The following is a 14676-nucleotide window of genomic DNA, read 5'->3' on the forward strand; positions in this document are numbered from 1 at the left end:
CGATCCCTCGTCTGGCCACATTGACAAGTAGGACCTTAACAGTGACTTGAACCAGTAAGCTTAACCATGGACGCAAGAAGCGTCCTCAAAAGAGATCCAGAAAGTTCACTCCCAAAAATAGTCTAAGAAAGCAAAGGCCATTGTTGCCCAACAAGCAACAAACACTGAGAGGACAAAGGCCCCTAATGAAAGCAATTGGGGCCCCGTATGACAAACTCCCCTGAAAGCTGACACATCTGGACAAAGAGAGTGCATCCGAGAACCCCAGTCTACTCAACTGACTGCCAAGATGTGCTGGTACGTGCATCCTCGGGATGGCAGAGACCAGAAAGGTCACAAAGCCAGGCTTTCAAGACACAGAACAAGACAAAAGAAAAACCTCATCTGATATGCACATTAACACCTTTAGCTAAGCCTTGGGTCTCTTGGAGCCAGAATAATACCCAGGAGAGAGTGCTGTGGGGTTGGGGATCGTGTATGCTTTATGGAGTACCTCGTCATTGCACGGACATTTCCGTGAAGTTGGCAGGGGACCTGTGTCATCTACCCCGTTGCATGACCAAGTTGTCCTTTCACGGGAGACTTCTTGAGGTGGCGAGCACCCTAATGGCTCTTAATTGCTCAACACCCACCCACCTAATTTGCAGCCTTTTTGGCTTCCAAGATGCCTTTAGCAAGAGCTTTGACCTCATGAACATATTCCCAGACAACAGGCTCATAGAGATGCCTGTGTCTTAGGAGAAACGATGAAAAAAGACAGAGACAAGGAAAAATAGTGACTATCTCTGGGAGGAAAGGGATCAATTAACCAATGAGTACTCAACCATATTTCCTAGAGTTGCTGAGTTCAAGAAGCTAGATTCACTAGTATTTTCTCCTGCTAATCTAAATTTAGAAAAGGAAAGAAAACTCACCACTCTCACTTCTATTGGAGCCTGCAGGCAGAGATCCGGGAGACTGACGTGGTAAGAACTCTTACCTCCTGTCAGCTCTTGTCAGGGGTCCAGGATCTCTCAGCTGCAGTAGTCCAGGAGTGAGCAGTGTCCAGCCAGTGAAATTTTTTCCCATCTTCATCGCCAAACCGTTGGGGAGGAAGACAAATCCTCTACCCACTCTAGGTCCTTCTGGCTGGGCTATGAATTAAATTGACATGAGACAGAATAACAGCAGAAAATCAAACAAAGCTTTATGACATGCGTACATAGGAGAGACCCAGGAAAGCTGAGTAACTCCACAAAATGGCCAAGCTGCCAGCTTAAATATTATCTTCAGCTAAAGGCAAAGGAGGATGTTGGGGACAGTGGTTTGGGCTTTCAGAGGGGAGGAAGACAATTTACATGGAGATGGAAATACAAATGTTTGTTAAACAAGTTTTGCTGGGCCAAAAATGGGCTTGTTGGTGCCTGTCTATCACACCTATTTTATGTTGAACTATAACTATCTTATGGTGTTAGCTCCTTCCTGGAACAGGCCTTCTATGTTAAATTCTTTTGGGCAGTTTAGGGGAAGGTCAAATGTTCTTCCTGAGTCTTCTGAGCCTGTACTGTCTTCAGCTCAAAATAATCCGCATGCCAAAGTGGGGCATCTTGAGGCGGCCTGCCCTGAACCCCATCACATGGCTGGAGCATAGTGAACAAGGGGATGAGGCAAGCGGGCCTTTGGAGGCTACAAGGCTATATAGGAGGATGCTTCTATCCTAGAGTAATGGGTGTGATAGCCAAAGTCCTCCAGTGGCCTCCAAAGTACTTTGTGATCCTATAGTCCCCCACCGTCTTGACCTATCTGGCCTCATCTCCTACTATTCATACCCTCCTCATTCCTTTCTAACCATTCTGGCTTCCTTGTTCTACAGACATACCAGGCACCCTCCTTAGGCCCTTTGCACTAGCTCCTTCTTAGGATGCCTTTCCCACAGGTATCCACATGGCTAACTCCTTCAACAGCTTTAAGTCATTGGTCAAATATTTTAATAAGGCCCACCCTGACCATGCTCTTTAAAATGGCAACAATCCACCCCCGACCCACACTCCTTAACCCCTTCACCTACTCTATTTTTCCTCTTAATGCTGGCATTTATCACCTAACATCCAATATAATTCACTTATTGTGTGCATTATTTATTGTCTGCCCCCATTAGAATATAAAAGTCCCATGAAGGCAGGGAACTTTAATGTTTTACTTACTTAAGTATTTCAAGTACCTAAAACTGCTTGACACATAGTAGGCACTCCATAAATATTTGCTCAACAATTTAGTGAGAAGTCATTGAAAGTTTTAAGTAAGAAAATGACACGATCATGTCTTAAAAGATTGCCTTACTCTTTGGAGAACAAAATGTAGAATGAATTATGGAAGTGAGTTCGGTGAAGGAAGTTTGGCCAAGAGGAAGAGAGTGAATCTTGTGGAAGGGTTTGGAGGAGTAGGACCCTGAGCTCGGACAATTTATGAGGAGGGACCATTCCTTCATATAATAGGGGAAAGGAGAAGGAAAGTGCAGATGGAGGTGAGTTTGTACATTCATTTTTTTCTCTGAAGGAGGAAGCAAACTTTTGATGAAGATGAGGTGAAGTCAAAAGTTTGAGAAGACAGTTTGATCCAGAGGCTCAGCAGGGACTGTGGTATAGCAGAGCCTAAGAGTGCAGGCTCTGGAGGCAGACACTGTGGGTGTGAATGGGCAAGTTGCTTATCTATACAAGCCTCAGTTTCCTCATCACTAAAATGGAGGTGATAAAGTCACGTGCCACGTAAAGCTATTTCGGTCAATGACGGACCTCATATACAATGGTGGTCCCATAAGATTAGTACTATATAGCCCAGCCTCGGTGTGTCGTAGGCTACATACCACCTCGGTTTGTGTAAGTACACTCTATGATGTTCGCACAACAATGAAATCAGCTAATGATGCATTTCTTCGAATGTATCCCCATCATTAGGTGATGCATGACTGTACGAGAATGTGCCTCATAGAGTCATCAGGAGATTGAGTGGGGAATCTGGGAAAGCACTTAGCATAGGGTCTGGTGTACAGTGAGCACTCACTAACTGTTGGCTACTTTTAGCTATTAGAGAAGAGGCAGCCAGAGGAACAGTAAGGGAGCAGTGCAGATCCACTAGCTGCATCACTCATGGCCAGCCCGCTGTGATTTACTAGATCAGGAAAAGATTAGGAATAAAAATAGCTCCTCTCTCTTCCGCCCCTGACTTGCCATCTGCTCTCAGGCAAATGTTTTTCCCTCTCTAATCCTTGGTTTCTCCTTTCTGTAGGATGAGGGTTTGAACTGGATGACTACTAAAGAGCGTTTCAGTGTAAACGGGCTACATCTCTAAGCAGATAAACGTCCTACCCACCCGCACGCTCCCGTCCACACACACAGTCGCGATAAGCATCACGGATACCCAGGTGCTCCCAAACAGGAGGCTTTGGTCCCTGACCCAGGCCAGCCCTGGCCTCTTATTTTGTGTATGTCTCCAGGACTACACTGATGCTAGTTCCTCTCAGGCTGCTTGCAGAGGCTCAGCCCCACTGGTCACACCTCAGTGCCACAGCCAGCCAAGAGCAAACCCATGAGCATCTGGAGAGTACTTGAGGAAAGCTAGACACTCTATATGAATGGTGTAGGTGGGGAGGTGGCTATTCCCGCTGCAGGGCCCCAAGGTTCAGCCTCACTGTGACTGACTGCTTTGACTGGGCCTTTCTCTTCTAGGCCATCATGAAGAAACCACGAGCAGCTGTGGGAAGCCGTTGCAGGAAACGGGCATCCAGCCAGGAGGGAAGGGAGAAATGTGCCCGCAGCAGCACCCAGGCCAAGCCTTCTGCCCCAAATGGTGAGGAGCTTGGTCTTAATCAAAGACTCAGAGGCTGGTTTTATTGGCCATGAAAGGGGACAGATTCAGACTGGGAAGGGAACATGGTACGTATCAAGGCATTAAGGGACTAATTAAGGATCTAATTCTGACTTTGCTATGTGACTTTGGGATAATTCCTCTGAATGGCTGCTTCCTTACCAGTGAAATGGAGCAGTAGTCTATGCATTTCCTCCTTCACATGGCTTTCATGGAGTCAAATGATTTTATCAGCCTGAAAGTGTCTTGTAAATGGGAAAGCCCTGCACAGGTATACATTATGCTTGGCTGAAACTGTTGGCTTCATTATCACCCAAAGACACAAGGAGCCAGTAGTACCTCCCTGGGAAAATTAAGGCCAGAAACTTGGCTTGACACAGCTAGAGAACTCTGGTCTGACTCCAACTCCTAAGCTTAAGCAAGGGGATGGGGATGGAGGAAGCCCTAAGTGAGAGCAGACTGCAACCAGGCTGCAGTGCCCCGGCCCGTGGTGCACAGCCTGTGTGGGGACAATCCCTGAGTTTCCTGAGGCCCCAGCAGGCCTGGCCAGGCGGCAGGAGGAGGTGGAATTGCAGGCCTCCGTCTCCCCGTACCATCTATTCAGAGACACAGCTGAGGTCACAGTCTTCCGGGAGAGTCTGCTGAGCTGGTACGACCGAGAGAAGCGGGACCTACCCTGGAGAAGGCAGGTAGGCAGACGATGGAGAGGGCCTCTGGGGTGGGAGGCTGGCAGCCAGCCCCCTCCGCACTAACTCCCCATCGGGGATTGCATTGGCAGGCAGAGGGTGAAGTGGACCCGGACAGGCGGGCATATGCTGGTGAGTGCTTCTCCTGAGAGCAGGGATCCTTTACCTGGACACCCTCTGGTTTGAGGTCTAGAGGCTATGAGCTAGGAGAAGGGCGGGTCAGCAGTGCCCTCATGCCAACCCCTCTCCCCTAGTGTGGGTCTCAGAGGTCATGCTGCAGCAGACCCAGGTTGCCACGGTGATCAACTATTATACCCGATGGATGCAGGTGACTTCAGGGAAGGAAGGGGTGGGTCATGGGCCAGTTCCCAGATGACAGCCTGTCCTTTGGGGTGGGGGTAATGAAGCCTTCCTCCACCTCCCTTACCCTTGACCTCATCTCTTTTTGCTTGCCTTTGGGCTGTAGAAGTGGCCAACACTGCAGGACCTGGCCAGTGCTTCACTGGAGGTGAGAGTCACCCTGGGATGGGGGGAATGGGGACAACTGAGGACTGACCACTGATCTCTCTGACCTCTGACCCTACCCACAGGAGGTGAACCAGCTCTGGGCTGGCCTGGGCTACTATTCTCGAGGCCGGCGGCTGCTGCAGGGAGCCCGGAAGGTAAAGGGGTGACAGGGAGGGTGGGGGCCCCAGGGCCTCCAGTATCTCATAACCTTAAACCTTCCCACCCCAATCAGGTGGTAGAGGAGCTAGGGGGCCACATGCCACGTACAGCAGAGACCCTCCAGCAGCTCCTGCCTGGTGTGGGGCGGTACACAGCCGGAGCCATTGCTTCCATTGCCTTTGGCCAGGTAAGCCCACACCCCACGCCCACTTTGTGCGTACCTGCCTCCCTTCTCTCCAGACCAGGCTGACTCCTGGACTCCTCTGTGCCAGGCAACCGGTGTGGTGGATGGAAATGTAGTACGGGTGCTCTGCCGTGTCCGAGCCATTGGTGCTGATCCCAGCAGCACCCTTGTCTCCCAGCAGCTCTGGTAGGATATTGGGGTAATGAGGGAGATTGAGAAGGGTGTCTCCAAAGAGTCTTTGGCTCACAGCAGTGTCCCGTTCTTGTAGGAGCCTAGCCCAGCAGCTGGTAGACCCGACCCGGCCAGGGGACTTTAACCAAGCAGCCATGGATCTGGGGGCCACAGTGTGCACCCCACAGCGCCCACTCTGCAGCCAGTGCCCACTGCAGAGCCTGTGCCGGGCACGCCAGAGAGTGAGCCATCTGGGGAAGGGGTGGTCAGGGGTCCTAGGGAGTGACCCCTGCCCCGTGACATCCTGCTCTATGCCTCTCAGGTGGAGCGGGAGCAGCTGTCAGCCTCACAGAGCCTGCCAGGCAGTGCTGATGTGGAGGAGTGTGGTGAGTGCCAGCCCCAGCCCCAGCCCTTGCCTGCACTCAAGGACCCTGTAGAAACAGTTCCTCTACAACCTGAGGAAGTTTCTGCACAGCTGGGCCAAGGCCTGCTCTCTGTGCTGGGCACCTAAGCCACCTGGCCTGAGTGGGGCTCGGGGATCTCTGTTCCCAGCTCCCATCACTGGACAGTGCCAGCTGTGCACGCCTCCCACAGAGCCCTGGGACCAGAGCCTGGGCGTGGCCAACTTTCCCAGAAAGGCCAGCCGCAAGTCCCTCAGGGAGGAGTGCTCTGCCACCTGTGTTCTGGAGCAGCCCAGGGCCCTTGGGGGTGCCCGAATTCTGCTGGTACAGAGGCCAAACTCAGGTACCTGGATCCCAGGAGTGGAGGGCAGTGGCATAAGCAAGAAAGGAGAAATGGAGGAGTCAGCAGCTAAGGCCTAACCCACGCCTGGCTGCCCTCCCTCTCAGGTCTGCTGGCAGGACTGTGGGAGTTCCCATCCGTGACCATGGAGCCCTCAGAGCAGTGTCAGCGCAAGGCCTTGCTGCAGGAACTGCAGAATTGGGCTGGGCCACTCCCAGCCACCCGCCTCCAGCACCTGGGGCAGGTGAGTGAGTGGTGGAGGGGCCAGGAATGATGGCTTTTTTGGCCACATCCACAGGCCTGTTTCAGCCCCTTGGCCCTTCCCCCAGGTGGTCCACATCTTCTCTCACATCAAGCTGATATATCAAGTATATGGTCTGGCCCTGGAAGGACAGACCCCGGTGACCGACACACCACCTGGCGCTCGCTGGCTGACCCGGGAGGAGTTTCACACCGCAGCTGTCTCCACGGCCATGAAAAAGGCACTACCTTTGTTGTCTTCATTGTACTTTTCTTGTTTCCTGCATGTTTTACGTGAACCTATTACTACGTAAACAGAAAAAAAAAGGCATATTCTAAAGAAAAGTGCTGGGGCATGAAGTTGAGGACGGAACACAGGGGTCTGGCTCTTTGGGGGAAGACCCAGCCCTGAACTTCCCCCTCATTCCTTGGCTAGGTGTTCCGCGTATACGAGGGCCAGCAGCCAGGGACCTGTAAGGTGAGTCTCTTGGCCCTCACCCTGCCATCTCTCCCCAGGCCCGGATCCATGGGTTTTCAGTGAGTTAAATGACACACTTTTGGGTGAACACCATCCACTCCAGGCCTCACTAGGGGGAGAGGAATAGTTCTTGACCCGGAGAATTTACAGTCTGGGGTCCAGCGTGGAGAAGGGACAAGAACAAATGATAGAGACAGTTGTGTCCCAAGTGTGTGAAATGTTTGTACCAGGTTTTGTGGGTGACGTAGAGAACTGTCCGTTCTCTCTGGGAGGCAAGGATCAGAAAAGGCTGCTGGGGAGTGGGTGGTAATCTGGGCCCTAGAAACAAATCATTGTGTCCAGGTTGGGGAGAGGAGTCAGCAGGAAGGACGTTCTTTCAGCCCCAAGTAGTGTGAGCAAAGGTCGGCACGATGCAGTCTGCAAAGCACGATGCTCAGGTTGCCGTGAACCTTTGGTTTGGCTGGAGCAGCCAGCAGGGCCTGCCCAGGCCAGTCAGGGCCGTGAACACCAGGCCGCTGAAGCATTTTAGGTGGAGAGGAGTCAGATTTGCATCTTAGGAAGATTATCTTGGGCTGCCTTTTGGAACTGATCACAGAGGTAGTTACTGGAGACAGGCTGGAAGCTTTACAACATTCAGGCTGGAAAGTGAACTAGATCAGTGTGGGGAGGGGAGGGTGGAAGGAGGGGATTCCTTGCTGCCCCCTCAATGCCTGCTTCCTTCTGCTTCTGCACAGGGTTCCAGAAGAGCCACCCCGTCTAGCCGGAAAAAGCCCAGCCCAGGCCAGCAAGTCCTGGATAGTTTGTTTCGGCCCCACATCCGCACTGATACACCCAGCCTCAAGATTGCAGCCCAGTGACGCCTCTGGAAGACCCTGCCCCCTGAGAATCCTGTTTTTTAATAAAGTGCTTACTTTTGTAGTTGTTTTGGAGACTTTCCACCCTCTCCCTAGCCCTCTCACTCCTCACCTCTGAGGGACCCAGAAAGTGGTAAGTCCTACTTAGTTCTGATTTCCACTGGCTGAGCTCCCAGCCAGCCCTGGGCAGCTGGAAAGGCATGTTCTGTCCAGAGTTCTCTGTCCTCTCCCAGCCCCCAGGAGAGGGAGAAGGCAGCTGCAGGGAGCCCCTGCCAGTGGCTGACACCCAACACCCTCAGTCCAGGTCTCTGCTCAGCTCTGATTGGAGCAGTGGTATGGCCCTAGAGCAGGTGGCTGGCTCAGCCCTGACCCAGCCCCTCCCACCTGCAGCGGCTGCTCCCTAGGGAGAGCGGAAGCACAGGGGAGGATTTGTTCTCTTAAAATTCCTACCTCAAATACTAAATCACTTATTTAGGGATATATTACATATGCAGTAAAACAATACAGTAAAGCAAGGGGTAATCATAAAATTGTGGGTAGGGTGGAGAGAAATCAGAGAAGGACACAAGGAAGCTTCAAAAGTATTGGTTATGTTCTATTTCCTAATTGTGTAATTCCTTTATTCTTTGTATCTTTAATATATATTAAATATAGACTATGTAAGAAATCTTTCATAGTTAAAAAAAAAAATCCCACCTCTTTGGACCCCAGTGAGGGAGTCAACTTCTAGCAGGTACTGTTAAGATAGAGGCCACACCTGGCCCCTAGGGACAAAGTCTTTCACTCCAGGCTTCTAGGTGTTTCCTGGTTCCTGCAGGCCCTGTGCTGGACTCCCCGGAGCTCCAGGACAGGTGACAGCAGCCGGTTCTGGCCCTCAGGCTTCCTGACCCCTGGCAGCTTGCTCCTGCACCGACTGCCACAGCGCCCGGATGTTGCCCTGGCCGAAGCCTGTGGCCCCCTGCCTCTGAATCAGCTCCAGGAAGAAGGTGTCCTCTGCAAAGAGGGACTTGGTGAAGACCTGAAGTAAAAACTTGCCTTTATCGCCATCTAGCAGGATGCCCTGTTGGGCCAGCAGGCTAGGCTCGTGCCCTGCAGCTAGGATTTGTCTTTCCTTTCCCGGCTGCAGGTAGTAGGCGGAAGGAGGAGTCAGGAGCTGGCCTCCAGCCACTGCCACCCGCTCAGTGGCTTTCATGATGTTCGGGGTGTACAGCCCCACATGCTGCAGGCCCGGTCCCCTGTGCTGGGCCAGAAACTGCTCTATCTGGTCCTGTCCGTCGGTGGCCCCTAGCAGGGACTCGGCCAGCAGAAGGGTGGGGACAGCGCTGCCTGGCGGGGTTTGCAGGGCGGTAAGCCTCAGCCCCCCGCGTCCAGACCCCGCTTCCACCTCGAGGCCCAGCTCTGGATCCTCACCTGGGCTCAGTGGCAGGTGGCGAAAGCCTAGACAGTCGTGGAACCAGCGCATCAGTGTTGGGGAGCTGCCGGGGGTGCAGGCCAGAGTCAGGTGGTCCACGTGGCTGACCCAGCCTGGGCCGGTTGCGGAGGGTACGTGTCCAAAGCCGGGCAGAAAGGGTCCGCGGAAGCCAGCGCGCTCCAGCAGCGTCAGGCTGAGGTTGCCTGCCGGCGAGCTGACGACGGCGTAGGTGGCGGTGCCCTGCGCATCCCGCACGCTAACAGGGGCCACTGGGACGCTGCAGCCTCTCGAGGCCAGCGCTCGGGCAGCGGCGCTAACGTCCGCTACGTCGAAGCACAGGTTGGTGGCACTAGGCACGGCATGACGCGGATCCAGGCCGTACAGCGGCTCCCCGCGCCCCCCGCCCTCGTTCACTAAAAAGACTGCATCGCCGCTGCGCAGGGCCAGCTGCCGCCAGCCGTCTGCCTCCCGCGCTGCCAAGGGCTGGAAGCCGAAGATGCGCTGCAGATCCTGGGCGAGGGGCTGCCCCGCGGGCACGTGGAAGGCGATGTGGCATAGACTGCGGGCGGGTGCGGCCATGGCGGTCTGGATGGTGACCTCGGCCGTCCTTCCCCTGGGGCCGCTGACTTGTCCTTCGGGACTCTGGGATTCTCCGTCCCAAGCTTGTCGTCGGAAGCTGGTTGGAGTCCAGTTTTATCGGAAGGGCGCGTTCCTCGCTCTTTTCAGGGGAGAAGTCACAGACTGATCCCTTGGGGGCTCGCGGTTCTCGCCGCCGCGCCACTCCTGGAGCTGGAGCTGCCGCGGGACCACCGGCTCTGCGCTGCGAGTGGTGAAAACCACGTGGAGTCAATGCTGGGGCGGTTCGGGAGAGAGTGGGCGGAGCCACTGACTCCGCGGCTGACATTCTCCGCCTCCTGCCCAGACCCTGTCGCCAAGGGCGCAGAGGGGACGCAGGGGTGCTCCTTCCCAGAGCCTCTGGCTAGGTCATACTCTTGGGCACTGAGCCTCCCTTCCCCGGCCCCCGAAGATCACAATAGCTGCCTTCACTTCCCGCCAGGCGCTGGGCTCTCACTTATCCCCCAACCTCAGAACAAAGGGAATCACCCCCAGTTGGGGAAGGAGCCCTAATTCTCCCCGCTACGGGCACGGAATTTCTTAACAATTTCATGTTTTAGCTTAAAATTCTGGAGAATTTTACTTTTAGGTCTTAATGTTCCCTAAAATCTTTTAAAAATATTAAAATGTTTTAAGTTACAGATTTTCATTCCCTACCCAAAATAGTCCAGAGAAATTGATGTTATAGGAAGATAAGCCATCTACGTATATGGCTCCCACACTCTCTCCTTTCTCTCTAGCAATCTCTCAGCTGCACCTGTCTCTTTCTCCAACCCCACTTCTCTCTCAACATCTTTTACCCCCTTGTCCCTAAGCAAGATTTGGAGAAAAAACTGGTGACATAGGACTTCAAAGAAACAGCTTCACTGGTGTCCTTTCTCCTCCTTCCAATGCTAGTCGGACTGGAACTCAAGCCCTCCTTGCTCTTTGCAGCTTCCTGACTGCATATTGGGTCAGAGGAGCTTTCTGAGGCTGTTTCTGGCCTTGAGATGCAGAATTGTGTGAGATCATTGGATTGAGGAAATTAGGAGTCTTCTGGGACTTCAACGGGTGGCTCTCGAAGGGTTTGGGAAGGGATTCTAAGAAGGGCAAAGAGCATAAGCAAAAGGTCAGTGAGGAATGTGAACCAAACCCTCAGAAGAGCAATGGAGCATGAGGTTGGGGAGGCATTTGGGATGGATGCCATGGTCCAAGGCATTGCAAAAGAGATTCGTTTGTCAGGCAGCCTGATGTGGTGACTTACAGTTGAGTTTCATTGGCAAGTGGGAGAAGGATGTGATGGGCTTGGAAAAGGAAGTCTGGCTGGGTGTTCAGACCTGTGGCCAGGAGGGCAGTACCCCGGAGCTGGTCAGTGGTGGTAAAAGGCAGTTGTTGCTTCTCTGCAGACCACTGAATTTGAGAACATGGGTTCCAAACGCCAGACAGATCTGGGTTTGAAATCCACCTACCAATGCGTACTAGCTGTATGACTGGTCAAGTTACTTAACTTCTCTGACCTGCAGTTTCCTCATCTGTAAAAATGGGAATAGTAATAGTAAGTAATAGTACTTCATAGGGTTGTCATGATTAAATGAGAAAGTACATGCTTCAGCCTGAAGAGGGGTCCAGATTTTGGCCTGTGAACCTGAGCCTGGCTGTGTGGGGTCAGAGCATACAAAGAGGAGGGGTGGGGTCACAAGAAAGGGAGTTGCAGCAGGACCTGAATAACAGGCACAGTAAGGCTACTCCTCCCCACGCCTGAGCACTGGGAAGGCCCTGGCTTTGGTGATGGATTCTGGGGGAAGGGGCCCTGGGAATAGTGCTCTGAGGGCTACAACAGAATAGGCTATCCTGCCCCAGCTGTCATGGTCAGGGCCCCAAGATAACATAGGCTACCAGGGTCAGGGCCCCAAGCTAGAACAGGCTACCAGGGTCAGGGCCCCAAGCTAGAATGGGCTACCAGGTTCAGGGCCCCAGACAGAACAGGCTACCAGGGTCAGGGCCCCAGACAGAACAGGCTACCAAGGTCAGGGCCCCAAGCTGGAACCGGCTACCAGGGTCAGGGCCCCAGATAGAATAGGTTATCAGGGTCAGGGCACCAAGTGAGCAGCTAGTATCTCCAGGCCTTTGATCCAGTGGAAGGGGGTTCCACTCCAGGGCCCTAGGTATGGACAAAGGGAGCAGAAACAGAACCTCTGACCCATTACTTCCCACCTGCTCCTGAGGGGGAGGGTGGATCTCTGGAGGCTAAGTGGGGGCTGCCTGAAAGAAAAGGGTGTTTTTGGCTGTACTGCAAAGGCTCGTTGCCCTGCAAAGGCACTGTGCTTGACCTTGACCCAGGGCACAGATCGGGCTCTAAAGAGGCCAGCTGAGGGTAGAGGTGGTCATGAATGTTGGTCTCCCTCTGGGCCATACTTCACTTCCTGCAGCCCTGCTGGCGTCCGGGCCGTGACCAACGTAGGACTCCTGTCCCCTTGGGGTCAGGACCCTGCGGAACTTTCAAACGATGGGTGCTCCGAGCCTGGCCGAGATGGCCTTCCTGCTGGGGCTACGGATGCGGAAGGTGGGCGCTCAGGTCGAGACTGAAGCGAACCGGACGACGCCACTGGAGGGCGCGCGAGTCCGATGGGCGAGGCGGGGGCGCTGCTGGAGGCCTCCTGCCAAGCCTGCCTTCTATAGCCGCCGGGTCAGCACAGGTGGAGGCGGGGGCTGTAGAAGGCCGAGGACCCGAACTTGTGGAGCCACATCCCTCCTGCAGATCTTAGCCTAGGCCCGGCGGCTAGTGGAGGCGCACTGCCCCTCCCCCGACGTCCTGACCCAGCCAGCGCCATCTCCCCTCTCTCCCGGCGGGTAAGGCTGCCCGCGAACTCCCGCCTTCCTGGCCCCGCCCCTCCCGAACTCCCGTTTCCTTTTCGCGGAGGCGGTCCCCGGAAGCTCCCTCTTTTCTGGCCCCGCCCCGGAAGTTCCCTCTTTTTCTGGCCTCGCCCATCCCAAGCTCCCTCCCCTTTCCCTTGTTGTGGAGGCGGCCCCCGGAAGTTCTCTCTTTTCTGGCCCCGCCCCGTCTCGGCCTCTTTCCTTTCCTTCTCCCGGAGGCCCTTTCTCCAGAGCTCGGGAGTTTTGGCTCTGTTGTTGCCGTGTGTCCCCTGACTCAGTCCCTCTCCCTGGTTATGGAGGGCTTCACATTTTACAAGGGGTGGCTTGGAAGACCTTACAGAGAAGTTGACTTTATTTTTTATTGTGATAGAATACATATAACAGTATTTACCATGTTAACCATTTATAAATGTACAGTTCAGTGGTATTAAGTCCGTTCATGTTGTTATGCAACCATCACCATCATCCATCTACAGAACACTTTTCATCTTCCCCAGCCGGAACTCTTGACCCTTTAAAATATAACCTCCCACTTTCCCCGCCCCCTAGCCTCTGGCAGCCACCTTTCTACTTTCTGTCTCCATGATCTTGACTACTCTAGGTACCTCATGTAAGTGGAATCAAGCAGTATTTGTCTTTTTGTGACTGGCTTATTTCACTTAGCATAATGCCTTCACGGTTCATCCATTTTGTAGCGTATGTCAGAGTATTAAGAAGGTGACTTTTGAGTTAATTCCTGAAGGAAGTGAGGGAGCAAGAGGAACAAGTGTAAAGGCCCTGAGGTAGGAATGGGGCTGATGTGTTATATCAAAAGGCCAGTGCCTCTGGAAGAAGACACAGGGGGGTAGAGGAGTAGCCATAAGGCAATTTTGTAGCATCTTAGGACTTGGGCTTTTACTCTGAAATAGGAAGCCCCTGGAGGGTTTTGAGGTCAGGGGTGACGTGATTGGACTCCACATTTCTGCGAACCACTCCACCTGCTGCGTTGATACCAGACTGGTGCGGAGCAAGGGCAGAATAGGGAGGCCAGTGAGGAGGCTGTTGCTTCTAACGTTGTCTAGAGGACCAGGGAAGGCTTCCCAGGGGAAGGGACTTTTAAATTGAGACCAGAAAGTTGAGTAAGAATTGACAAGGTGAAGGGCACCTTTATGTGTTGGAGGACGGCAGTGGAGTGAAGTGTGGAGGGTGGAGGGCACAGTTTATACAATGGCCTGGAGGTGAGAGCAAGTGTACTTGACTGGCAATTGTCAGTAATTAAATCCTTCCCTAGATTGGGAGCTTCTTGGGGAAGAGGTGGCTTTTCATTTCCAGAGCCCTAGGGTGGTGCTCTGGGGGCCCTTGCTCGATGTAGAGGGGAGTGAAACCATCGCTTGGTATTTACTTCAAGTTACTGCCACCAAATCTAAAGACCTGCTGGTGGCGCCCTCTCCTCTTCTGTCACTGTGAAGGAAGAAAGCCTCCTGGGGACAACCGGACTGGGCTCTGCGTCCCACCAACACTTCGTTGTCAGTGAGCTCCCTTTGCTGGTGCCCTGACTTTCCTCTCTCCTGTATCTTCAGTCTCTCTCTTTTAAGAGAGATTCTTAGGTGTCTCTCAGCTAAAAAAAAAATCCCTCCCTCTAGGCTGCTTACCCCTAAACTGCTTGTGTATCATTCTCCCCTTCATAGCCAAACTTCTAAAAATTAGTTTTTAAAGATATATAAATTACGTAAAAGTTCACTGTACATGCTCACAATAAAAATCCAAAATACGAAAAACATAAAATGAAAAGTAAAATTCTCCTTACCATGACCACCTTGCAAGGGTAATCACTATGAAGAGTTTCTCGGGTATCCTATACTTAGCATTTTCTATGCATTTGTATAAGCACATATATGGCTATCCTTTCTTCTCTATACATCCAGTCTTGGATATATTTCCATTTCAATACATAG

General features: G+C 53.0%; 2 protein-coding genes across 7 annotated transcripts in view; one reads left to right on the forward strand and one right to left on the reverse strand.

Moving 5' to 3' along the window:
• Positions 1-7927, forward strand: part of TESK2 (testis associated actin remodelling kinase 2) — a 163381-nt gene extending 155454 nt beyond the window's left edge. For 4 of the 6 annotated variants that reach the window (XM_070609796.1, XM_008538718.2, XM_070609799.1 and 1 more), the window contains 15 exons: positions 3705-3825; positions 4384-4532; positions 4622-4661; positions 4784-4857; positions 4996-5037; positions 5120-5191; positions 5269-5382; positions 5468-5565; positions 5648-5792; positions 5873-5936; positions 6103-6294; positions 6399-6535; positions 6621-6773; positions 6968-7009; positions 7744-7927. In XM_070609796.1, coding sequence (XP_070465897.1) covers positions 3705-3825; positions 4384-4532; positions 4622-4661; positions 4784-4857; positions 4996-5037; positions 5120-5191; positions 5269-5382; positions 5468-5565; positions 5648-5792; positions 5873-5936; positions 6103-6294; positions 6399-6535; positions 6621-6773; positions 6968-7009; positions 7744-7866 — 1566 coding nt within the window. In that variant the 3' untranslated portion in view covers positions 7867-7927. Of the gene's footprint in view, positions 1-3704; positions 3826-4383; positions 4533-4621; positions 4662-4783; positions 4858-4995; positions 5038-5119; positions 5192-5268; positions 5383-5435; positions 5566-5647; positions 5793-5872; positions 5937-6102; positions 6295-6398; positions 6536-6620; positions 6774-6967; positions 7010-7743 lie in introns of all 6 variants that reach the window. The other 2 variants (XM_070609801.1, XM_070609798.1) reach the window with 2 other exon arrangements.
• Positions 7928-8437: 510 nt separating this feature from the next.
• Positions 8438-12452, reverse strand: HPDL (4-hydroxyphenylpyruvate dioxygenase like). Its single transcript, XM_070609802.1, has one exon. The coding sequence runs from the start codon at positions 9851-9853 to the stop codon at positions 8738-8740; it is 1116 nt and encodes a 371-aa protein (XP_070465903.1). The 5' UTR covers positions 9854-12452; the 3' UTR covers positions 8438-8737.
• Positions 12453-14676: the final 2224 nt, after the last annotated feature.

This window comes from Equus przewalskii, chromosome 2 (genome assembly GCF_037783145.1).
Source record: "Equus przewalskii isolate Varuska chromosome 2, EquPr2, whole genome shotgun sequence".
In the NCBI taxonomy this organism is placed as follows: domain Eukaryota; kingdom Metazoa; phylum Chordata; class Mammalia; order Perissodactyla; family Equidae; genus Equus; species Equus przewalskii.